Source organism: Bos indicus x Bos taurus, chromosome 13 (genome assembly GCF_003369695.1).
Source record: "Bos indicus x Bos taurus breed Angus x Brahman F1 hybrid chromosome 13, Bos_hybrid_MaternalHap_v2.0, whole genome shotgun sequence".
In the NCBI taxonomy this organism is placed as follows: Eukaryota; Metazoa; Chordata; class Mammalia; order Artiodactyla; family Bovidae; genus Bos; species Bos indicus x Bos taurus.
Window position 1 is genome coordinate 59075290 of NC_040088.1, and position 27239 is coordinate 59102528.

A 27239-nucleotide genomic window follows, 5' to 3' on the forward strand; every position below is an offset into this window, starting at 1 on the left:
TTGCAGAGTACTGAGTAGAGTTCCCTGTGCTATACAGTAGATTCTTACTAGTTATCTATTTTATATATCTATGTATTTTATGTGTGTGTATATGTCAACCCCAATCTCCATGTTTATTCCTCCTCTCTGCTCCACAAGCAGCTTTCATGACCTGCTTTAGATTTGCAAACCTGAGAGACGACTGTTTCTGGAGTATTTATGGGACTTGATAAATAATACTTGTCCTCCCCCCTCAGGTTCTGGACCTGGTGAAATAAAGTCAGGGAGCCAGCAGACGGAGGTCATCTGCTTCACTGATAAAACAGACTACGTGGTACCAAAACCCAGAATCTGGCAGATTAACTCCCCTCACAGGCAGAATTGGGCTGGGGCAGTCTCTGTCTGCCAGGGCAGAGCATCGGCTCCCCAAAGAGAAGGGCAGGGGGCAGGAGACTGCCAAGATGTGACCATGTTCCTTCTGCTCAGGCTTTAATCAGATAAATGGAGGCGTCACTCCACATGGAAGGAAACATCATTCCTTGGGTTTTTTTTCTTCTCTTAACACATTGAACTTAACCACTTAGCCTGTGATCAACTAGGCGTGTGTCTGAGCCTTGGGGGATGGGGGGAGGAAAGCCCTGCTCCCACCTTCATGATGCAGACCCCTCAGTACCATCCCCCGCTCCTCTGGTCATCCTGAGACCACTGGTGCCCTGGAAGACTCAGCACTGGGTTAGAAGAGTGCCTCATTTACATTAAACTCCAAGGTCACTTTGCTCCCCATACTGAGAATTTACCTCCTGGTCTGTTTCTCACCCCAGATTATATCCAGCTGTGTTGACCAATATTATCTGTCAAGAGGTTGTGCCTATGAGGTCGAATAACATCATAAAATTATTCTAATAATAAAACAACCAACAGTTATGTCCCAGATTTGAATATGAACTCCTTACTTTCAACTGCCAAAGGAAAAATATTAAATTTTCTTGTAAGACCAAAAGAATGAAAGTCCAAAATAGAATTTTCTTGCCATTGTGAATTAAAATACCAAAGACACACCCCTGCATCCTTCCCCTTCACTGTTCCCTGCATCAGAGCCAAGTTCTCAGGGTGCATTGCAGTCATGAAGGGAGGATGGAACAGATGTCAGCGCATTGAGCACCACAGGCTTTCTTACTGCCAGAGGAAGGGGCTGTACTATGGAAAGGAGACAAGCCATCATCAGTGCTGTGGTGTTGGGCTGGAGAGGAAGGTATTGGTGTGAATGAATGTTGTTTAGATGTAGATACTGTATTAGGAGAAATTAATTAATAGAAATTATATTAAGAGATAGAGAACCAATAGGGTGTATGAAGAGAAAGAGATGGAGATTTAAGAAATTGACTCCTGTGGTTGTAGAGGCTGGCAAATCTGAAATCTGAAAAGTAGACTGACAGGCTGGAGAAGAACTGATGTTACAGCTCGAGTCTGAAGACACTCTGAGAATTCCGTCTTCCCTGGGAATCTCATCTTTCTCCCAGGGTCTTCAACTGATTGGATGAGGCCCACCCACCATATGGAGAGTAATCTGCTTTACTCAAAGTCTAATAATGTAAATATTAATCTCATATGAAAAATACCCTCACAGCAATATCTAAGCTGATGTTTGACTAAATCTGTGAATACTAGAAAAGGGACCCAGGCTCAACCCCTCTCCTCCCTTTTGGGCTGCAAGTCTAAGGGAGGCCAGAGCTGGGAAAGTTCAGATTTGATGTGTAAGAGTAGGCTGGATAGGGATTTGGGACTTTGAGGGTGTTTTTTGGGCTTGCCCTTCTTTCCTTTCTTCATTACTTTCTTTCTTTTATTCAACATGGTTATTACTATCTAAGAGTTTAAAAAAAAAAGCCATGGCACTTTCCTGAGAGTTCTTCTAAGAGGTTGAAACATGAGGCAGGATATCAGATTTGAAGGGGTGGTGAAAAAAAAACAACTGCTTTCTGCTTACCTCCTCTTAAGCCCAACTCATTCAGTACTCATAAAACATCAGAAACATTCCTGGAGATGAAGAGAAATGAATTCAGTGTGTTTGGGCCTTACAATTACTTTATGAAATGTCCAAAAGTGAAACTTTCTGTTCTTTTAAAGAACTGTGCCCTCCCTCCCTTCACCCCACCCCCACCCCCACCCTGAAGTCCAGAGGGGCTGAGCACATCCTAAAGGCAGGCTGGCCCCAGTGATGCTGAGTGTGTACAGCATCACAGCACAGTTTCTGGTGGGATTTTTAAATGCTCTTATTTATTTTTGTTTTTGGTTGTACTGGGTCTCTGTTGCTGCTCAGACTTTAGTTTGGGCGAGCGGGGGCTGCTCTCTAGTTGTGATACCCAGGCCTCTCGTTGAGGTGGTTTCTCGTGTGGAGCACAGGCTTCAGGGCACACAGGCTTCCGTAGTTGTGGCGCACGGGCTTAGCTGCCCCTCGACACGTGGGATATTCCTGGATCAGAGACTGAACCCATGTGTCCTGCATTGGCAGGTGGACTCCCTACCACTGAACCACTGGGAAAGCCCAGCCATAGGGAAGCCCCCTGGTGGGAATTTTGTTTTTAATCTCTATTTATTTGGCTGTGTCTGGTTTTTGTTGTGGCTTGCAGAATCTTTCTTTGCAGCACACTGGAGTCTTTAGTGGTGGTGCACATGGGCTCCATTTGCTGCTCCTGGGCTGCAGAGCACGTGGGCTTTGGTAGTTGTAGCACGCAGGCTCAGTTGCCCCAAGGCATATGGAACCTTCATTCCCCAACCAGGGATTGAACCCATATCTCCTACATTGCAAGGCAGATTCATCACCACTGGACCACCAGGGAAGTACCATGGTGGGATTTGAAATGAGCTCCCAGCGGTTTTTGTCATGTTATCAAGGAGATGACTCAGCCAGTTCATCAAAAGCATCTTTGTTAGGGCCTCCCCGGTGGCACAGTGGTAAAGAACTCACCTGCCAGTGCAAGAGACCCAGGAGACGTGGGTTTGATCCCTGGGTCGGGAAGATACCCTGGAGAGGGAAATAGCAACCCATTCCAGTATTCTTGCCTGGAAAATTCCATGGACAGAGGAGGAGCCTGGTGGGCCATAGTACATGGGGTCTCAAAGAGTCGTACACAGCTGAGCACGCGTGCACACGTGCTATAGGAAGCACTACAATTCAGTCACATCACACGCCCTGGTGACGCAGATGGTAAAGAATCTGCCTTCAGTGTGGTTGGGTTTGATCCGTGGGTTTGGGAGATTCCCTGGAGGAGGGCTTGGCAACCCATTCCAGTATTCTTGTCTGGAGAATCCCATGGACAGAGGAACTATAGTCCATGGGTCACAAAGAGTGGGACACATCTGAAGCAACTGAGCACATGCGCACTCACACACACACACAGGTGAATTGTTGCCTGATTGAGATGCAAAAATCCTCAACAAATTACTGGTAAATCAAATTCAACATTTCCCGTTTTACAGATGATAAAACAAACCCAGGGAACTTAAGAAACTTGTTCAAGGCAACAAAGCTACTACTAAGTGGCAGATTCATCTGCAGACCCAAGCCAACCTATTCTAATGCCATTCAGGAGATTGACAAGTAAGAGCTTAATAGGCAGCCTAGAAATTCCAAATGCGTGGAGACCTGTGGTCCCACAGTACTTCTGAGAAATTGCGTGCTGAGTATCAGCACTGATAAAATTCCCAGTCTGGTGAGGGAAGGGCTCAGCAAAAGTCAGGGATGCTATTTTATCCATCGTGCTAAGGGAGTTAGACTTAAGCCTGTGAGGACAAGGAGGACTGCATTTTAGAAAGATCAGTTCAGTCACAGGGTGCAGATTGGTTGGAGAGGACAAAAGAAGAGTCAGGGGAGTCCCTGTGCTCTACAGTAGATTCTCATTAGTTATCTATTTTGTGCATGTATCACTAGTGTATATATGTCCAACCCCAATCTCCCGATTCATCTCAGTGCTCTGTGGTAACCTAAGTGAAAGTCACTCAGTCATGTCTGACTCTTTGCGACCCCATGGACTATACAGTGAGTGGGATTCTCCAGGCCAGAATACTGGAGTGGGTAGCCTTTCCCTTCTCCAGGGGCTCTTCGCAACCCAGGGATTGAACCCAGGTCTCCCACATTGCAGGCGGATTTTTACCCACTGAGCCACAAGGGAAGCCCATAGTGACCTAAATGAGAAGGAAATCCCCCCCCCAAAAGGGGATATATGTATTTGTATAGCTAATTCACTTTGCTGTACAGCAGAAACTAACACAACATTGTAAAGCAACTACACTCCAAAAAAAATTAATTTTTAAAAATTAGGTATTTAAAAAAAAATAAAAGAAGAAGAAGGAAGTGAGTTAAGAGCTAGTGCAACAGTGCAAGTGAACAAGACAGAGCCTGATGTAACCGAACGGGACCCTATGGGGCCTTTCTGGAACAGACCCCCTCCCCCATGTCCTCTGCTGCACCTCATCTCTGCAGCACCCAGATAGCAGTATCTGATGCACACTTCCTGAGCTGTTAAACAGATTCTAAAACCTTCACCAAATGGGACCTGTTAACTACTTAATGACCATGAGCACACAGCCTGCCGGCCTCCTGGATCCTAAGGAATAATAATATTAACCCCTGTGACACCTCCCAGTTACCTCACCATCAACCAATCTGAGAATTTTGCACAAGCTGATCGCACACCCTGGGGCTCCCCTCCCTCACCTGGCCTTTAAAAATACCTTGCTGGGGAATTCCCTGGCAGTCCAGTGGTTAGGGCTCTCTGCTTTCACTGCTAGGGGTCAGGGTTCAGTCCCAGGTTGGGGAACTAAGAGCCCACAAACTGTACACAGCATTGTCAAACAAATAAATACATTTTTTAAAAAACTGTCAAAACCCATTGGGGGAGTTCAGGCTTTTGAGCATTAACTGTGCTGGATTCCTTGCTTGGCACTTAGTAATAAACACTGAACCTTCCTTTACCACAACCTGGTGTCAGCAGATTGGGTGTGCTAAGTCGCTCAGTCATGTCCAACTCTTTGCAACCCCCTGGAGTGTAGCCTTCCAGGCTCCTCTGTCCATGGGATTCTCCAGGCAAGAATACTGGAGTGGGTTGCCATGCCCTCCTCCAGGGGATCTTCCTGACCAGTGATCAGACCCAGGTCTCCTAAAGAATTGCAGGCAGATTCTTTACCATTTGAGCCACCAGGGAAGCCTGATGTCAGTAGATTGGCAGGCCCAAATTTTGGTGATAACGTCAAGGCGGTGGATCAGAGAAGGAGAGGGTAGGTTCGGGAGTGACTTAGAAGTGCATTGAACAGATTTTGGTGAGTTAGTGAGGGAATAGAAGGTGCTTAAAATGACAGAAAGTGGGTTTCTGGCTTGGGCTGATGTTAATGGGAGAGGCAAAGAGGAGGAGAGTGAAGATGGGGACCTCTATTTGGACCTGTTGAATTTGAGATGCCCAGGAACTTACACTCAGGGCACCAGTGGGGTAAGTGTCTTAACCTCTGCAGAGCATTTAAGCTGGAGACATAAAACAGAGTAGATGTGAAGAACAGACCTACATACTCAATACTGTTCTCTAGAATCACCCAATTAAAAACCGAATACTGTCATATGGTTGTTCTATTTTCACTCTTTCAAACTCTACCGCATGTTCATTTACTGATTTTTTTGATTAGTGTGGTATAGACTGTCAGTTATTTTGGGGTGTGCTGTGCAGGCTTTTCTCCAGTTTGGTGAGCAGGGGCTACTCTAGTTGTGCTGTGCGGGCTTCTCACAGCAGTGCCTTCTCCTGTTGTGCAACATGGGCTCTTGGGTGTGTGGGCTTCATTAGTTGTAGCACATGGGCTCAGTCGTTGTGACTCCTGGACTCTAGAGCCCAGCTCAGTTGCTCCGCAGCATGTGGGACTGTCCCAGACCAGAGATGGAACCCGTGTCTCCTGCATTGACAGGCAGATTCTTTACCACTGAGCCACTAGGGATGCCCTAGCTTGACTCTTAAATGCTACCCGGACATAATATTATTCTTCTCAGTCTGCCAGTATTCATTATATAATATTAGAACAATTGTAGTTTTTAAATTTAACTCTTTTAAATACAATATTATGTATATTAGCAGATATGATTAAGTTTTACTATGTTTATTGTAAGTCCATGTGTCCACATATATTAGTAACAGATAATGAAAATAAAAAATGCTTCTATAATTCCCAAAAGAGTCCAAAATGGACAAAATGCTTTTGCATGTCTGTGTTGAAAATGAGATTTTTATATGTTGGAAGTAAATAGCAGCATCCATTTTATAGCATTTTCCTTGCTTTGATTTTGTGACACAATTCTTCAGAGTCCTGACTGTGAATAGGCTAGCACCTCAGTACTTAAAATAGGTTCAAGAAATGGTTCTACTTTTTTTCCACCTCTCCATTCCAAACCATTGAGGGAATTAGTTGCACCATTGAAGTACATTTCTTTTCTGTTTTACATAGTCAAAATTTTTACTAGTTTCCTTTCTAGAAGAATATCGAAGTAGGACATTCACAGTCATGATGTAGATGTACTGCTAAGGCTTACTATTTTTATTATTGGCAGACTGACAGTCAGTGTAAGACACTGTGCTTTGTCTCTTATAGGATAAGAGTGTGCTGTGATGCCATTGACACTTTTAGTGATTGGTCAATATAAATATCATAATTTACTAAAGCTTGCATGCAAGTTGCAAAAATAAAACAACTTTACAAGACAGGAGCTTAAATAAAACATGAAATGCTTTCTGCTGGTGCTAGCATAGTATCTGACTAGTATCTCTCTCCCCCCAGCAATACTTTGAGGTAGAAGAAGAGAAGACATCCCTGCATGATGCAATGACTGTCAAAATGAACATTTTGTTAAAAAGACTGAGGGAGAAAGAAGAAGTCATTAAGGAATTAAGAGAAGAACTAGACCAATATGAAGAATATGGATTTCAAAGAGTTGTAAGTTTCACAGCAAAGAATAATTTATGTTAATATATGTAAATGAAGTTACAGCTGTCTGAAAGCTTGGGTTTGGAATAAAGGGACTACAGTGGATGTATCTTGGGTATCTTCTTCACAAAATAAGAGTTCAACTCTTTTTTTGCTCAATAACATAGTCTAGAAAACCCATAATAATTATAAATAGGAGCAGTATAATTGTTCTCAATTTTTATTTGTAAGGGAAATAAAATAACCTATCTCCCACCCTAGAAAAGCATGTAAATACATTTTTGTTTTAATACAGAAGAGTCCCACCCTTTTTTTTCAGTCCAGTTAATCTGAAAGACACAAAACAATCTCAAGTCAGAGGCTTTCAAGAAACCAGCTTGTAATAGGATGACCTTCCATAGAAATGTCAAGAAGGAAAGTTCTCAGAGGAGTTTCGCCCTGTTCTCCCTGTTGTAGTGGGAGCCAGGAACTGCTTTATTGCTCCAAGGTCTGAAGAGAACAAAAGTGGGGAGAGAGAGAAAGCAGAAAGGAGAGCTTAGCTACCTGTTGAGGAGATGAATGAGAAGGATCTTGAAATTGTGGACCCTGAACACAAGTTTGTTTTAATCTCAAATCAACTCAAATAGCCATAGAGGGGGTTTCATATTAGGTTCTAAGAGCAAGAAGTAGATTGTTTGAGTAGAAGAGGTGACCAGAGAAGCCAGAGAATCACAACCTGCTGAGTGTCAGCTGGCAGGGGTACTTCCTTACCTCAGAGCTCAGTTTACCAATGAGGAAGCACAGACTTACCCATAACATGCAGCTGGTAAATGCTGACGAGGCATGAAAACCAAGGTCCATCTGAATCCAGAGTCCCACATAAGGAGGTGTAGCTTCCTCCTCTGTATCGAGTAAGAATTAAAGGTTGCAATATACATATATATATACGTATACACACACACACACACACACACACACACACATATATATAGGGTTGGCCAAAAAAAGTTGGGGTTTTTCCATAGAATGTTATGGAAAACCCAAATTAACATTTTGGCCAACCAAATATATACACTCTTATATAACATATATTTCTTCTATGTACATTATATTATTATAATGGATTATGGTATTACAGTATATATATAAATCAATATAACATACATAATTATTATAATTAAGTGTATAGTGATCCCTGTGTATGAAAGTGAAAGTTGCTCAGTCGTGTGTGACTCTTTGCAACCCCTTGGACTATATAGTCCATGGAATTCTCTAGGCCAGAATACTGGAATGGGTAGCCTTGCCCTTCTCCAGGGGATCTTCCCAACCCAGGGGTCGAACCTAGGTCTCCCGCATTGCAGGCAGATTCTTTACCAGCTAAGCCACGAAGGAAGCCCAAGAATACTGGAGTGGGTAGCCCATCCCTTCTCCAGAGGATCTTCCTGACCTAGGAATCAAACCAGATTCTCCTGCATTACAGGTAGATTCTTTACCTGAGCTATCAGGGATGCCCTGGTCACTAAGTGTACATCACTAAGTATATAGTGATCCCTGTGTAGACACACATAAATATTGACTCGTGTGTGTGTGTGTGTGTGTGTATATATATATGTATGTGTGTGTGTGTATATATATATATGGGAGAACTCTGAGAAGTAACACATCAAATGTGAATGCTAGGAAGAAACACTTCCAGGTTCCAGGTTGCTGGGCTATTTAAGTGCAGTCCTTAGTTTATCTAAGTCCCACACTAGTATTCTTACTTAAAACCCCCAAAGTTAGAAAAGATAAGGAATTGAACATGCACCATTCTAAAGGACTTTGTTTACTAACTGGGGAAAGAATACTTTGTTTAATCTATTAGAATTCTCTATGTTCTACAAAAAAAAAAAGAATTCTCTATGTTCTAAAAAAAAACAGAGCATCTTCTAAGCAATTTAGTATTAAGTGTTCTTATCATAGATCTAATATAATTGAATATTATTTCTTTTTACATATTCTGATCGCCTTGGAGGAAGAGACACATCCAATTTTTGCATTTACTTTTCTTATCTTGTATCTACATTTACTCTTAGTTTTTTGGAGAAAATAATTTAATAGAATTATTAGTAGAAAATTTAACAGAAAAGTTGTAATAGTTTTGGCTTTTACTCCTGCCCTTGACTAACGATATCCAGCATTGATTAGCAAGATAATTTTGATCCAATTATTTCCCACTTGTGAAATGAAAAGTGATCTCTGCCTAGCCAACAGTGTTATGAGGGGGAATTGTTGTGAACGTGAATCACTGTGAGTTCTCTGAAGAAAGGCATGCATATAAATTCTAGTTATCATGATGGGGAAATACACAAGTCCTTACTACCATCTGGTTTACATTCCATGAAATGCACTGTTGGAAAATATCCCAGTTTTGTAATTGAGCTTCTAACACGAGGTCTTTCTTGGTGTGTTTACACCTCCGATTGTCCTCAGCCTGTTAACTGGTCTGCCTGGACATCCTGGGTAAAGAACAAGATGAGGTGGGCGGGGCTTGGTGAGGACCACAAGAAGTGGGAGGGTCCACACTGCTGTGGTATAAGCAGGTATTCTCTGCATCTGGTAACATTCTGAAGACCTTGGTGGTGGTGGTTGTTCAGTCGCTCAGTCGTGTCCAACTCTTTGTGACCCCATGGACTGCAGCACGCCTATCCTTCACCGTCTCCCAGAGTTTACTCAGACTCATGTTCATTGAGTCAGTGATGCCATCCAACTATCTCATCCTCCATCACCCCCTTCTCCTCTGCCCTCAGTCTTTCCCCGCATCAGGGTCTCTTCCAGTAAGTCAGCGTTTTGTATCACATGGCCAAAGTATTGGAGCTTCACCTTCAGCATCAGTCCTTCCATTGAATATTCAGGGTTGATTTCCTTTAAGATTGACTGGTTTGGTCTCTCTGCCATCCAAGGGACTCTCAAGAGTCTTCTCCAGCAGAAGACCTTGGTTGTTTCACTGTAATTTGTCTCCATGGACACCACATCAGTATTGCTGTAAACAACTTAAGAATTGAGGAAGGTGAGACTCCTGATTAACTGAGTGTATACATTTTCCCCAGCACCAGAGGACCCTAGTGCAATCCTAGGGCACCATGCTAGGGCATGCAGCAGTACCCACGCTAGGGCAACGCAGAGCAGGGCTAGTGTACCTTTCGATAGGATGGAAATGAACACTGCAAAAGCAGGTTATAAAAAAAAAATCTGAAATTTCTCTTAAAAAATCTTCTAAGAGCTAGCTTTCCTAGAACTCCATGCCACTCAAGTTCTAGGTGAAGTGAAGTCATTCAGTCATGGCCAACTCTTTGTGACCCCATAGACTGTAGCCTGCCAGGCTCCTCCATCCATGGGATTTTCCAGGCAAGAATACTAGAGTGGGTTGCCATTTCCTTCTCCAAGGGATCTTCCGGACCCAGGGATCTGACTGGGTCTCCCGCACTGCAGGTGGATTCTTTACCATCTGAGCCACCAGCTGCTACTGCTGCTGCTAAGTTGCTTCAACCGTGTCCGACTCTGTGCGACCCCATAGACGGCAGCCCACTAGGCTCCTCTGTCTCTGGGATTCTCCAGGCAAGAATATTGGAGTGGGTTGCCATTTCCTTCTCCAATGCATGAAAGTGAAAAGTGAAAGTGAAGTCGCTCAGTCTTGTCCAACTCCTTGCGACGCTATGGACGGAGGAGCCTGGTAGGCTCCAGTCCATGGGATTTTCCAGTCAAGAGTACTGGAGTGGGGTGCCATTGCCTTCTCTGCTGAGCCACCAGAGAAGCCCTAAATTTGAAATTTCATCTAATACGACTGCTCCCTCTAGCGGTATAAAAAGCTCAATACAGCAAGTAGCTGAAATTATATTTGGAAAACCAAATTTGGAGAAACAATTAGAAATTCTCAAAGCAGCAGTTGAAATAACTCACAAAAACAACTTGAAATAAGAAAATTGAATAAACAATAAGGGAACACTCTAGTTTGTTCTTCCTCATAGTCTGATCACATAAATCACTTCATCGTTACTAGTCTCATAATCTCTCTCCAGATTGTTTTAGAGTAAAATCTAAGAATGACAAGGAAAGGAAGGTTTAGTAAACATCTAGCTTAGCTTATATTTATGACAAGATGGAAATCAGAAAAAGGAATCTCGTCAAGTTACAGAAGCCTCATCTCTCCAGGTCAGAACACCCTTAATGTTGAGTTTTCCCCAAGAGGGCTTCACTTGGTGTCTCAGATGGTAAAGAGTCTGCCTGCAATGCAGGAAACCCACGTTCAGTCTCTGGGTTGGGAAGATCCCCTGGAGAAGGAAATCGTAATCCACTCCAGTATTCTTGCCTGGAAAATACCATGGATGGAGGAGGCTGGCAGGCCACAGTCCACGGGGCCAAAAAGCATCAGACATGCCTGAGCGACTAACACACACAAACACATTCAAGGGCTGAGTGTCTTTTCAGGCTCTGTGAACCCCCTCAATGAGTTAATGGTACTCTGCTATAGTTTTCAGCTTGCCGTGCTATATGCTGATAAATCCACTCAAGAATTGCTAAAGGAGCTAGCTGCTCAGGGTAGTGTGTCTGTGTACCCACGCACACGCCTGTGTGCTTCAACTGCAGTTAGAGTTGTTTCGAAAAGACTTCATTTTTCTTTCTTACCCCAACATGCATGAGCTCTGCAACTATCATGCCTACCCACCCCCGCCACCACCAACACATAAACATGACTGTTTGTTGCTGACAGTTTTGAAACAGAGCCGTCATTCAAGAGCGGCAGCTCTGCAGGGCTGCACTGCCCCAGTGGGCCACTTTCTTGGCTGTCACTCACTGGGAAAGCACCTGCTCGTCTCTGTGACTGTCACACAGCATGGGCATGCAGCAGAAACCCCGACCCCCCACCCCCAGCATCAAATTGAGATGTCCAAGCACTGTACGCGGAGCCTGCCGGATTGAGACGCCAGTGTGGCAAAAGGGAGACTGCTGGGAAGGCACCTGCGGTGCCCCAAACAGTGCTTCTCAGCCTTTATTGACTTTTTGTGTGTATGGGTCACCTGCAGCTCCTGTTAAGATATAGATTCAGACAGGTCTGAATTGGGGCCGGAGATTCTGCATTTTCAAAAAGCTCCCAGGTGATGCCGAGGCTCCTGGTCCTTGGACCACGTTTGGAGTAGTGAGGCTCTGGAGAACACCCATTTCCAGAAATGGTTCTTTCACTACTGTTTGGGATTCTGAGGCCTCGGACAGGAATACTGCACATCCTGTGGCTGTTCACAAGAGAAATAGCATGTAAGCCGGCACTTGGAAGTCCTAGCGTCCACTGCATGATAGAAGAACTCTAACTTGACAAGTTCCTTTATAAATTTTAAATCCCAGAGTGACCGTGGATCGCACTGCAGGCTGTCTTGGGCAATAATGTAGCTTTAAATAGCTTTAACTAGTTAACCACCTTTTAATGATCTCCATCCTTCTTAACTTCGGTTTATTAACACAGCTTGTTTTAAAGAAGTCTCGTGGTTTCAGTGAGCCCAAGCTAGTGGTGTGGGCAGATGGTAGGAGAAACACCACCACAAAACCTGCCACTCAGAGTGTAACAGATGACCGCAGCCGCCCAGAACTATCCCTTTGTTCATTTTGCTAATGAGTGTCCTCGTTGCTGTGGGAATCTGAATAGTTAATTACTTGCAGTTCCTGCAGCTGACAGATGGTGGGGACAGAGCTAAAGGTTGACCTCTCAGGAACTGGGGCTGTCCATGGATTTGTGGGAGGGAGGAAACCCTTGAGCTGCAAGTGTAGCCTTGTTTTCCTGCTTTTCTGGGAGATTTTTAGAAAACCCATTTAGGTGCTAGCTGCCACCTCTTGTAAATTTTACACTTCATCTGATTATTCAAATAGTTCTCGTTTAGTTTATTATAATGGATGCTCATGTAATCCACAATGGATGTTCATTTTCTGCCACTGTTAGGAAATGTACATTTAAGCCAATTAAGGCAAACGCTGTTTGCTTTTTAAAAAGCTTTTTCAGTCTAGAAATTCATTGGTTGATGTTCTCAAGTTGAACCATGTGGGACAAGAAAATAATGACTGGGATTCTTTCTTATTAAGAAAATACTGTTATTAGTTATTAAATTTGTTAGGTCTCATGAGTTAAGAATGAATTGGGCTTAAATAATTTAAGTGGAATGGTGAATCAAAATCATGAAGATTCACAAATGGGCTTAGTGCAAAATTTAATGTCATCATTATAAATATTAAGTCTGGTATAACTGACTTCATTAAAAAGTCCCTTGTTGTTTTTCAAGAGTTTATTCATGTACTATAAAACATAATAGCTACATATTTTTCTTTTGAACCATTATAATGACCACGGAGGAAACCTTTTTTTTTGATAATTTACTTTCAGTTATCTCTAAGGTTAAATAAAAGTGTACTTTCAAAAGGACACTAGTTATATTGGGAGGAATGACTTTTTGGGAGGAATGATTTTGTTTTTAAGAGAAGATTTTATTCTTATGTATTTGCAATCATGGGATTGCTACTAAAAGAATAGCTTATAATTCATCTGAAAGTTAAAGTTTAAAAGTATTTCTAGTGTCCATATTGATTTTGAACAAAGGCATATAAATACTTCTGTCTCTTTTAATGTAATAATACAATGACTTTCAAGCATGTTCTTTACTAGTTTGAGATTGCATAATCAGTTTAATATTTTACCGTCATGAAATACAAAGTTCTGCATCAGCTTCTCCAACTCATTACATCTTAATTTTAAAAAGAAGTGCAGCAAGTAAAATCTAGACAGCCATAAGCAAGTATAGTCAGATGTTTTCAATAGCTTTGAAAACAGACGAGAAGAAGAAAAGAAGAGTCGCTGTCCCAATAAGCTTCTATTGCGTAAGAAAAAGCGTCTCCCGTAATGGACATGGCAAGATTTAAACAAAAGACGCACATAATAAAAATGTAAATGAGTTTGCTTTACCAAAACTATAACTTTAAAGTCTTTTGTTGTAAGTTATCCTGAAACCTTCTTACAAGGTAATCACTGTTTGCATAGAGATTTAAACCGAAGTCTTCAATAGCATTCAACGCCTGCACAGTCCCAGTGTGACAGGCATGCAAAGCCACGTTAATGTTCAGAATATGAATTGCCTCTGGGTGGCTCCTCCACCAAGCAGAAAACCCAACTGTGTGGATATCCGTGTGCCTGATGGGCTCCATGCGGCTCCCAGCCTGGAAACGTCACCACTTTGACATGCGGTGTGCTCCTCTTGACACTGGCAGCGCTGACACTGGGAAATGCCACAAAGGCAACAAGCCCCCCTCCTTAGCCGTGCACTCTGCCCCCCCGCCCCCGCCCCCGCCCCCGCCCCCGCCCGCACCCCCTCTCCCCGGCGCTGCTGCCGGTCCGCGGGCTCCCCAGCCTGCCTGGTTACCGCAGCACTTCAGACGCACACAGAGGGAAGTGTGGGTGGAGGGGCCCCAGCTGCCTCCCCGGACGCAGCCTCCATGATGAATTGACCTGAATGATGAGGGCACACAAACAGTATGATATGCATTATTCCTGTCAATAAACTGTCCCCATGTGCTGTGGTCTTTGTACAGAAGGTACTGCAGCCTTTCTTCCAGCAAGCTCTATTTTACTCTCCTTCCCTTTTTACTATTCATATTATAAGTGTGTAATAGAATTCAGAAAATTATATGATAGCTCTTCTGTATCTGTATTGTCTCGTCTTGCATATTTAAATCCTTGGCTCCCTGCTTAGAAATATGGAATTCTCCCTCTCTTAGGATTCTTTTACCAAAGAGAGCAGCCCTCTGAGAACAACTCTAGAAAAGGAAAATTTGGAGTTCAAAACGGAAAATGAGAGACTGCTTCAAGTCATTTCAGAACTCGAAGAAGAAATCCAGCTCAATGTAAAAGAAAATTCAGTATTAGGTAACATTTTAGAGTCGTTTTTGAGAAAACTCTATACATTGGGCATGTTTATAAAATTCATGGCCACGCTTGTCTTTTTCAAACATGTGTTTGTTACCAAACCATATTTACATTTAAAATATCAGCTTGTTAGCCACTTCTAATTTTCATTCTTTTCTTGGGACAGAAATTGGTCATACTCCCCTGGCCGTGCCTTTTTAACTCAGGGTGGCTGTTTTCAAATCCAAGCATTGGCCTTTGAAAAATGTGCTCATCAGTGCTCAATATCACTTAGAAATATTATAACTATTAAACAAATTTCATGTGCTTTATCTAAAACCTAAAATTTCTAACATTTTCATATTTCAGCATATATACTGAAGTGTGCTTTGTGAAGAAACAGAATTGGCCCTTCAGGAAAATATGCTCCTACTTACTACTTTATCTTCAATTTTTGGCACAGATTTTAAGTATAAATTTCCATTTGTTGGCCCTATACCCCCTTCTTACATACCATAAACATTGGTAAACATTGCATTTAAATCATTGAGGTTGGATTGCTTTAAAGCATTTACAGGCACTGCTATCATTGTATTTATGGTTGCCCTTGAGTAGGCAATATAAAGTTTGTAGTGAAACATTGAAGTTTTGCCCTTTGAGTAGGCAATATAGAGTTTGTAGCAAAACATTAATAAAATCAGATATGGGGCAGTGTTTCTTGGATGTAAGTTGTACCATGCCAGTGTATCGTCATTTCTCTCCTGATGTGGTGTAATAATGCGTCTCCAGGTTTTGGTAGTTCTTACCCAGTCCATAAAGTGCCACCTGCTAAAGCAGTTTGTATTGGCTGCGACTAACAGCAAAAATGTCCCTTGCTAGACTCGATGAAAAGCTTTCAGCCTTCAGCCACACTTGGATCTTGAACTTAGTTCTTAATCCCTATCTGACCAGCCGTCTGAACAGCAGGAAGAAGGCTGTGAATGTCAAGGGCAGTTGTGAAGGTCATAGTCCTGCTAGGACTTGCGTCCACCATGCCTGCCAGCGGTGTATAGCCTGCCCTGAAGCAGGCAGATTGAATACAGGGCCATAAGCTTGTAATTTCATGGTTGGCCTCTCTCTCCTTTTGTTTACAGAAGATGAAATTATAAGTCTGAAAGAGATGGCAGAAAAGGATCATAAAACTATTCAAAAGGTACTGTAACTTTTTTACATTGATGAATGACTCTTTTCAATGGAAATATCAGCATAATTAATGAAATAACACTATGCCCCCGCCTTGTCTTGTGATGTCGAGAAAAGTCGATTCCTGTATTTAGTGTTGTTTGGGATGATTTCTCTAGTAATGAGAAAGGATTCCATCTTGAAAATGAACTAATGTTTTCTTTTATTTGGCGTAACTGAGTGTCTACCTTGTTGACTGTAAGGAATTGAAAAATCATATGACACAGGGAGTCCAAAGATATGCTTGTGGAAAAATTATATTAGGAATGGGCAGCCTATTTTCATACCAGATGTTGTTTTATTTCCATTTCTCTGTATGTGAATGAACTGGGTTTGTATTTTGCAGAAAATCTGTATTTAGAGCAGGGAATGCTTTTGATATCATAAAGATCAAGATTTCCTGGGGCATCCGATGTCTCAGAACCACGGCAATTCCTGCCCTCCACACCCAGGTTAGGGGCTCCTGCTTTCAGCTTTCTCAGCTCTCAAAACCCTCTTCTGTGATGGTCAGTTTGCACTGCCAAAGGCCCTATAACCCAAAGACAGCACTGGTCTCTGATCTTTTCCCAGTGCTGAGCACTGGTACATTTAAAAATATTCTTTGAGTGATTTCATAGAATAAGAATGTATCTCTAGATAGAGTTCATAAAATTTACAGATAAAAATGTGAATTTACATCCTCAAATTATTCCAAATAAAATTTTCCACAAACTGAATCGAGTATCAATTTTTAAATGAAAATTAAAGTTAGATAAAATTAAAAATTGAGTTCCTCAGTCATGCTGGCCTCATATCCAGAGCTCATAAAGCTTAAGATTCAGATTTCAACCTAGATTTTGCACTTCTGGTATTCTTAGGTTTTATTTTTCATTAAAAAGACTTTTTTAAATTTTATTTATGTACTTATTTACTTTCGGTGGTGCTGTGCACATACAGGATCTTAGTCCTCAGACCAAGGATTAAACTCACACCCCTGCAGGGGAAGGGTGGAGTCTTAACCACTCAACCACTAGGGAAGTCCTATTCTTCGGTTTTAGATAAAATTGCTTCCAAGAACTGATTTTTATTTTTTGGCCACATGGCATGAGATATCTTATTTCCCCTACCAGGGTTCGAATTTGAGCTCCCTGGATTGGCAGTGTGGAGTCTTAATCACTGGGCTGCCAGGGAAGTCCCAAGAACTATTTTCTAAAGAAATGCACACTGTGATGGGTCAGAGTTGGGAGATGTTTCCTATGATCACTGAATCGATCACAGGTTTTCACAACATAAAGTCATTTTCTGGTGCTTGAGCCTGTTTTCAATGGTGAGGGTAGAAGTGTCATTCTTACAGAGATAATGAGAGTATAAGAAGAGATCAGTTTAACCTTCTTGGCATCAACTTTTAAGGCTAAAAATGAAATCTCAGCTTTCTAGTTTTACTTAATAACCTCCAAGGGCATCATCTCAGTTTATGTAAATATTTCTCCAGGGTCTCAGTCTGTGCTGTCACTGGTAAAGATGAGTCAGACAAGCCTACTCTTCTCTGGGAAAAGTTCAAGGAAATTTTTAAAAAGTCTCACCATTGAGGCATCAATTAGAAAGAAACAGCCTCACGGAGTGGCTGGTCATATTAAACACTGCCTTCATTCTCTAGAGCTGCACTGCCCAGGGTTAGCCACGTGTGGCTATTGAAAGCCTATGTCTAGTGCAACTGAGAAAATGAATTTTAAATTATGTTTACTTTTAATTTTTAAATTTCAATATAAAATACTGATATTTGTTTCAGTTAGTGAAAAACTTTTATGTATATTTTGAATAATCTGAGCATGTGAATGTACATTTCTATTTGTAAATTTTATGAAATCTAAATGCAGATCAAGTATCTGCCATAAAATTTTAGCCTTCAAATTGAGATGTGCTCTAAGTGAAAAATACACACTGGATTTCGAAGACTTAGGTGCTGTAAGGAATGTGAAATATTTTGCTAGTGATTTTTAATATTGATTATTATATATTTAAGCTATTTTGCATAGCTATTGGTATAAATAAAATATATTATTAAAGTTAATATCACCTTTTTTTACCTTTTTAAGAAAGCTGTTTAAAATTCAGTTATATATATGACACATATTTTTATTTGACAATTTTGTTCTAGACAAATATAGCAAATCTGTAGTTTGTTTGATCATATTTTTTTTCCTGTCTCTCTTCTTTTTTTTCTTTACATACACTAGGCCTCCACACAGATGTTGAATGTAGACATGATTTGTTTTTTTTATTATAAATTTATTTATTTTAATTGGGTAATTACTTTACAATATTGTATTGGTTTTGCCATACATCAACATGAATCCGCCACGGGTATACACGTGTTCCCCATCTTGAACCCCCCTCCCACCTCCCTCCCCGTACATCTCTCTGGGTCATCCCAGTGCACCAGCCCCAAGCATCCTGTATCATGCATCGAACCTGGACTGGCGATTCATTTCATATATGATATTATACGATTTGGTTTTGAGCAGGAAAAATCTAGACCCTTGGGTCTCTGTTCCATTTATGACAACTGTAGTTACTTGGACCAGTTTCTCATTCTCCTTCTTCCTGAGTCTCACAGACTTACTGTGTGGATAGAATGAGATAATGTACATCAAAAGGCTTTGTCAATTGGAAAGCAGACCAGCAGTTGCTGACCAAAATGAGAGCTAATATTTACTGGTTTGTTTCCAATATCCTTCATAAAATCAATTGATTCAGCAATGTTCATTAGATGCCTTTTAGTGCCAGGCACTGCTGAGATGCAGAAATTTTATACACACATACACATACACACACACACACACACACACACACACACACGGGCTTGTTGTGAAAGAGATCAAGTCTAGAGAGAGACGATAACCATAGGGAGTGTGATGGTGCTGTAATAGACATATGTACATGGTAAACAATGAAAACTGAGAAGCTTTATTTTCTTGGGCTCCAAAATCACTGCAGATAGTGACTGCAGCCGTGAAATTAAAAGAAGCTTGCTCCTTGAAAGAAAAGCTATGACCAACCTAGACAGCATATTAAAAAGCAGAGACATTATTTTGCCGACAAAGGTCCATCTAGTCAAAGCTGTGGTTTTTCCAGTAGTCATGTATGAATGTGAAAGAAAGAAAGAAAGTGAGTTCGCTCAGTTGTTTCCGACTCTTTGTGACCCCATGGATTGTAGCCTACCACGCTCTCCATCCATGGGATTTTCCAGGCAAGAGTATTGGAGCGGGTTGCCATTTCCTTCTCCAGAGGATCTTCCCAACCCAGGGATCGAACCCGGGTTTCCCACATTGTAGGCAGATGCTTTACCGTCTGAGCCACCAGGGAAGAGTCTCGTATGAATATGAGAGTTGGACAATAAAGATAGGTGAGCATCAAAGAATTGATGCTTTTGAACTGTGGTGTTGAAGAAGACTCTTGAGAGTCCCTTGGACTGCAAGGAGATCCAGCCAGTCAATCCTAAAGGAAATCAGTCCTGAATATTCATTGGAAGGACTGATGCTGAAGCTAAAACTCCAATACTTTGGCCACATGATGTGAAGAACTGACTCAATGGAAAAGACCCTGGTGCTGGGAAAGATTGAAGGCGGGAGGAGAAGGGGACTAGAGGATGAGATGGTTGGATGGCATCACTGACTCGATGGACATGAGTTGGAGCATGCTCTGGGAGTTGGTGATGGACAGGGAAGCCTGGCATGCTGCAGTCCATGAGGTCCCTAAGAGTTGGACATGCCTGAGTGACTGAACTGAAAATCGACCTGGAAGGTTCTAGAAATACTTCACAAATTTTTCCAGACCTATCTCCTACTCCTTCTCTTGAACTGATTCCAGGTGTTTAGGGTTTCCCTGGTGGTTCACACGGTAAAGAATCTGCCCGCAATGCAGGAGACCTGGGTTTGATCCCTGAGTCAGGAAGATTCCCTGGAGAAGAGAATGGCTACTCACTCCAGTAATCTTGCCTGGAGAATCCCATGGACAGAGGAGCCTGATAGGCTACAGTCCTTGGGGTTGCAAAGAGTTGGACACGACTGAAGTAACTTAGCATGCATACATGCAGGAGGGTGGAAGGCTGCATACAGATTATGAATGCGTAAAGTGTAAGTTACCCCCATGGAACTCTGGTGTGGCTGGAGTAGGAGGTGGGATCTAGTGAGACTACGTGGTGAGATTTGTGTGAGTACAGGAAGAGGGGGGTGTCTGGGGTGTGAGGAAGGAGTAAACAGAAACCAGAAGAGTGTAAAGGAGCAGCTCAGAAGGCTTTGGATAAGCTAGATGTTCGCCTGTGCAGCCCTCTCTCTGCTTACAAGCGTGTCTGACTCTTTGTGACTCCATGGACTGTAGCCCACCAAGCTCCTATGTCCATGGGGTTTTCCAGGCAATAATCCTAGAGTGGATTGCCATTTCCTCCTCCAGGAAATCTTCCCAACCCAAGGATCAAACTGGCATCTCCTGTGCCTCCTGCTTGGCAGGCAGATTCTTTTACCACTGAGCTACCCGGGAAGACTTTCATCCCTGGATACAATTAAAAGTGAGTTGAAAATGGGACTGAAACACTGTTAAGATTCAGCAGCTTTTATGTTTAAATTTTAGTAGTCGAATGACAGCTGAATCTGTTTCAGCTGTGGCTACAAGATGAATTTCCTTCTGAGAGGGGACAGACCAGCAGTCAGAGATTATATCCCAGGTGTGGCAGTGTCAGGATACAGGGCAGTGTTGGTTGCTATAGGGATAGTTGGGGGCACAGCCAGCCTGGATCATAAGAGATCAGGGAAGTTCAGAGGAAGGGCACCAAACTGGCCCTCAGAAGAAAGGTTAGAGTTTTCCAGGAAAGGATGAAAGGGAGAGTAGTGGGAAGAGCCAGAACATGTGTATGGGATGGGTACGTGACTGATTACGGCGGGAGGATGTGTGGGAACAGGGGTGGCTAGAAGCAGGGCACGTGGCTGAGGATTGTTATGCATTTCGGGGGGAGTGTGAGTTGCCTCCTGAGTGAAAGGGGCATCTTGGACACTCGGGCAGGATGGGATTCGTGTTTCAGAGAAAGGACGAATGGAAGAAAGGAAAACCCAGGGCCAGAGAGACACCAATTAAAAGATTTCTTGCATAAACCGGGATAACTTAATAGAAAGTCCTGAAACAGGAAGAAGACAGTGACACGGGGATGAAGAAGGGGGTAGATGAATTCAAGAGATGATTAGGCAATAAAAGCCATGGTCTTTGATAAGATTGAAAGTGGGAGAGATAAAGGAAGAGAAGTGGACGGCTGACACTCAGACGAAAATGAGTACAGTGGTAGAGCAGCAGAGAGTGGATTTCACAGAAACCAAGCAAGAGGCTTGAGAGTCCCTTGGGCTGCAAGGAGATCCAACCAGTCAATCCTAAAGGAAATCAACTCTGAATATTCATTGCAAGGACTGATGCTGAAGTTGAAGCGCCAATACTTTGGCCACCTGATGTGAAGAGCCAACTCATTGGAAAAGACTCTGATAATGGGAAAGATTGAGGGCAGGAGGAGAAGAGGGTGGCAGAGAATGAGATGGTTGGAGTTGGTGGACATGACTTTGAGCAAACTAAGTAAACTCTGGGAGATAGTGAAGGACAGGGAAGCCTGGCCTGGTGCAGTCCATGGGGGTTGCAAAGAGCTGGACACAACTTAGCGACTGAACAACAACAACAAAGCAAAAGGCTCAAGAAGAGAGGATCCATTCCAGCACTTCCCAGAGGCCAGGTGTGCAAAAGACTAGAAACGAAGGATTGGACAATTAGCTTTGGCAATTAAAACCCTGGTAATTCAGTTCCGTTCAGTCACTCAGTTGTGTCCAACTCTTTACAACCCCACGAACTGCAGCACGCCAGGCCTCCCTGTCCATCACCAACTCCCAGAGTTTGCTCAAACTCATGTCCATTGAGTCAGTGATGCCATCCAACCATCTCGTTCTCTGTTGTCCCCTTCTCCTGCCTTAAATCTCTCCCAGCATCAGGGTCCTTTCCAGTTACCCTGGTAATTAATGAGGTCATTTTACTGGAACATGGTAGTAACTGAGGAATGGAGTGAATGCAGACGTGGAGACAGTGTGCATGGGCACCTTTCTAGAAGTTTGATTGTGGATGGCCAAAGAGAGGTCAGAGAGTGGTTGGAGGGGGATGTGGGGTTAAGGAAGGAATTTTTTTAAAGATGAAGCTAGAGCATTTTTAAATGACATCAGTGGGAAGAAGAATGAGTGGGTAAAAATACAATAGAGAGAAGAGATCACTGATAAGAGACCCAAGGAGGCAGGAAGGCTTGGGGCCAGTGGCTTTGGTGTTTGCCAGTTATTGACGCCTGTTGGAAACTTAATGACACTTCTTTTCAGACCAAGGTATAATGACTCAACAAAAAATCTTTTCCTTTCCTTCCATTTCTCATTCCTTTACTTTCTCTAAACCTGCTGTTCAGCCTTTCACATCTTCAACACTACCACCACCTCCCCTTCTGAGGCTCTCATGTACCCAGACCCAACTTTCCCCAACCCTGCCATTGGAGACAAACAGATCCTTGCCTTTAGGTGACATTGCACGATGGTTATGGGATTTTTAACTCAGATTTTTAACTCACTGCTCCCTCCTCCTACTCTTCCTTTTACTTGGATCTAATTAGCACCCTTTGACAAAAACACATTTTATTAATTTATTCAAGTACAGTTGGATTGCAATGTTATGTTAGTTTCTGCTCTACAGCAAAGTGATTCATCTATACATATATATATTCTTTTTCATATTCTTTTCCATTGTGGTTTATTGCAGGATATGGAATATAGTTTCCCGTGCTATTCAGTAGGACCTAGATATCTATCCATTTTATATATAGTCATTCATATCTGTAACCAGCACCCTTTCTAACCACCCAGTGCCTCTCTTCCCATCATTGCTACTTTCCCTAGTTCCATTCATCTATGCTATTCTCTAATTCACAGAGAAACAGTAGACATGTGGACTTTTTCACCTTTGCACTCTCTTGCTCACCTTGTCACTTAGCCTAACCTCTATTCCTTCTCATCCGAAGAGGGGACCTTCCTCTTTGCCCTGACCCATCCTTCCACTTACTTGCCTGACTCCATCTTCTCCTTCCTTCTCTTCTGAGACCTTTCTTCATCGATCAAACTCTCTCTCTTTCTCCCTCTCTCATGCCTCTAAGCATCCCTCACTAGCCTGTATACACAGCCAAGCCATCATTCTGGGTGGTGTTCCTTGACTCTGGTCACCCCTGAAGCCATTACCATTCACTCTTCAAATGTCAACTAAAGTAAACTTGTCTATGTATCTACTGGCCTCTTCTTCACACTGCTGCTGTTGATAAGTTCACAGTGAGATTCATCTTGCCCTCAATCCTTGAGGTCAAGAACTACATCTTATCCTTTATTACTTTTATATGAGCCCTCAAAAATGTCTGCTGGAAAAAAATAATCCTTACATGTTCATCAAAGTCAGTGTCAAAACTTGATCTTCTTACTCCTCAAATCTGGACTCAGCTGTGCTTCCCACTTAAATGAATGACATTGACATCTGTCCCAGAGGACCCACTGACAGATCAAGGGTCCTTCTCTGCTTTCTTCTTCTTCATTTTTTTTTTTGGCTGCTCTGTGTGACTTGTGGGAGGGATCCTACTTTCCTGACCAGGGTTTGAACCTGAGGGCCAAGTCTTAACCACTGGACTGCCAGGTAATTTCCATCCACTCTGTGCTTTGTACCTTAAAACTGTTGGTCACTAGGTCTAGAGACTTTCTTCCCAAAATTTACCTCTTGTCCCTTTTCTCTACAATAGCGTTGTCACAGAGTTGGTTGCGACCCCATTGTTTGCTCATCTGTATAGACTCCTACTTCATTTTCCTATCTCCACTCTCTTCTCCTTCAAGTCTAGCTTCCACACTGCCTCCATGGTTATCTAACACCCTGTCTCACCTACATGCTACAACCTTCAGTGCTTGCTTTCCTGTTGTCTTTAACATAACATCAGACTGTCTCAAAGTGTTCTACATGATTTTGATGTGCTGGGAGCCACTAGGCCCTTTCACATTTGCTGTCTCAAATTCTTTCCAGAAGAGCTCTTCTAAGTAGGTGTTATTATCTTAATTTTTAGATGAGAAAACAGACTTGAAGCATAGAATTACATAAAAGCAAGAAAAAAGACCTGAAGCATAGAATTACTTTACCCACACAGCGTAAGCAGCAGAGCTCTCTTTTGAACCAACTCTCATTCTGTACGTTACGCCAGTCTGCCCTCCCTTCCTAATCAAGGTTAGGCCCCTCGTAATATCACCCTGAATTTCTGTCTCCCTTCATTTCCTGATATTCTTGTCTGTATGCACCCTGGGTCCACAAACACCAAACCTTCCCTGGTTCCTACATTACTTCAGGCTTCGCTGTGGTTACTTTGCTGTCTTTATTACCATTTTCTTGGCCTTTTTCTTTCTCCAACTTGTTGAACTTCTACAGATCCTTCAAGACCTTTGTCAAATAGCCCTTCTGTGCCATTAACACCAGGGAGAACTTATCTGTTTATAATTACAGGATTACCAAGTTATGTGGATGTTTAGGCTTTTTGACTCTGAAGAGTTTATGTATTAACTTTTTTCTTACATATTACAGTCATTTTTTCACATTGTTCTCCTAGCATACTGTAGGTACTTTAGGGAAGGGAATTGTTCTACTTCACTTCTGTACCTCCACAGCCTAACAAAATGTCTGGCATCTCAAAGGTGTTCCATACATGTTTATTAGATTAGTGAATATATGAAGTAATTGAATTGAATGGATGTCAGAATGAAGGGTTGAATTTTGTCAGTGTTATATAGCGCACACACACTGTCATATAAAATACTGAGGCAAGTCAAGTTGGTCCAAAGGCCCTACAGTATATACTTTGATGGTTGTTTTCAATTGATATGAATATGGCTTGATATGTATATAAATACAACACCAAAACCTAAAATAAGAGAAATGGTTCATATAAAGGGTAAAGCAGAATTGTTCTTTTTGATAGACAGACTTACTTTATTATATATTGATGTCACATTTTGCGGGGGGAGTAGGGTGAGAAAGGTTGTAAATAAATGAACTGGCATTCTCTGTCTGTGTTTTGCCTGCTTATATAGTTAAGAAATAATTATATAATAGTATGTTATTATTACATGGTAATCTGTGGCCATTTAATTTTTGCTTTGATCATATTGGGATCCATTTTTCTCACGTTTGGAATCAAGATCTTTCACTAAATTTGAAAGGGGAATCTCAGATGTTTTGTTATCTTTAATCAGAATGTAATATTCTTCTCTTTCAGCTAATTGATGGCAGAGACAGATTAATAAGTGAGCTTGAGCTTGAAAAATCATTAGTTCAAGATATGGTAAGGGGATTTACATTATTTCTTAATAAATTTGAATCCAGGAATTTGATCATGAAAGTTTTATAAACTTTATTTTTAACTGTTTGCTGTGAACATTTTATTTCACTTTTATCAACAGTCTAAATGCATGCATAGTTATAAACATTTTTAATGATTGTTTTGTAGAAAACAATTGCAATAGTGTTATAATAAATATGCTTACTATGTAGAAGAGTCTTATACAGGAAACAGTATTACAATTTAAAGCAGTGTACAGAATTTTTGTATTTTATTTTAGGGATTAAAAAAACAAATATGAGAGCCCAATATTTTGAAGGATTTGCTATTTTTAGTTACAAATTGCCATAAGTGACAACAAAAAACAGCCCAGCCAGATATTTTGGCATTCTGTGTTTGTCTCATAAGAAAACACTGCCTTTTTATGTTCTTTTAAGAGAACTTTCCAGACGGCTGGTCTTTTATTTTATCAGTTGACTGCCCACCCCCACCCCCAGGCTCCCCCACCTCACCACCCCCCCCAGCTTATGGTGTCTTACTCTGGCTTTCAGACTGATCACCACTACTCTGCCTTTGTTACAGTAAACTGACTGTGTTTATTATAATCAGAAATAAAACACAGCTTGACTTGCGTTCTAAATGTGCTTGAAAAGAATATGATACTGTTTAGAAGAGAAAAGGTTGTTCATAGGAAATCAGCGCCACTTCAGATATTGAAACGTTCCCTTTTCTACAGCTTGTCACACTTTGTGCCAAGTCATGACTGTTCCCCTAACTCTGTTTTGTTGCTCTCAGCACCATGTGTTTGGGGTGCCTTGTCATAGAAATTAATGCAAAACAATGCTCTGGGATTACAATAAAGCCTTCTATGAAACCAACTTGGGAATGCAGGCAAGGAAAAAAATAATTATGGCTAGTAATCTACAGAAACCATGTGTTAACAAGTGTGTTGGTTTGGACTCTTTGCTGTTTTTCTAAAATTTTTATTTTGTTTTGGGGTATAGCCGATTAACAAATAATGCTGTGATAGTTTCAGGAGAACAGCAAAGGGACTCAGCCCTACATATACCTGTACCCTTTCTCCCCCGAAACCTCCTTCCATCCAGGCTGCCATATAACATTGAGCAGAGTTCCATGTGCTCTACAGTAGGTCCTTGTTGCTTATCCATTTAAAATATAGAAGTGTGAACTCTTTGCTTTTAAATACCTGGTATATAAAAATCATCTTCATGAATTGAATATACTTGGTCAATTTCTGTCTCACCCTCTTCTTCTTCTGTCATTCGCCCCACCCCAAGTTCCGGAGTTGCTTCTGAAAACAACCAACTAAATGTGTACATTGTCATTAAAATGGAAAATGAGAAGCAAATGTTAAACTGTCAGTCTGTTAGCAGAAGTAGAAACGAAACTGAACTACTTCATCAGTGAGTTCATGCCTATGCTAGGAACAGACCCAACAGTTTGTGAATTATTTTGCCTCTTTATTTGAACTGTAAGTGGTTAACCAGTGCTATTATATTGCCCACGGGGGAACCAACTGTTTTATTTTGTTGTTTACAAGTTTAGAAGTTGAGCACCATGCTTGTTGCCAAGCAGCAAGATCTTGCACTGCAAACCTCAGGACAGCACACGAACCTCCAGCATGTTCAGAACTGGTCTCTGCAGGGTCATTTTTTTCAGTAGAGTGAGTGCACTTCTCATGATTGGGTTTCCATGGCGTACCTTTGGGCCCAGCAAGGTCACTATTTGACGCTCCCTCCCCCGCACCAAGGGATTCTGTTACTCACT

The 27239-nt window shown here is 41.9% G+C and overlaps 1 protein-coding gene across 1 annotated transcript in view; it reads left to right on the forward strand.

Moving 5' to 3' along the window:
* The window catches only part of C13H10orf67 (chromosome 13 C10orf67 homolog), a 100970-nt gene that overhangs the window by 29553 nt on the left and 44178 nt on the right, over positions 1 to 27239 (forward strand). Inside the window, exons 5-8 of the mRNA XM_027558127.1 lie at positions 6790 to 6945; positions 14707 to 14854; positions 15967 to 16025; positions 25389 to 25454. Coding sequence (XP_027413928.1) covers positions 6790 to 6945; positions 14707 to 14854; positions 15967 to 16025; positions 25389 to 25454 — 429 coding nt within the window. The remainder of the gene's footprint in view (positions 1 to 6789; positions 6946 to 14706; positions 14855 to 15966; positions 16026 to 25388; positions 25455 to 27239) is intronic.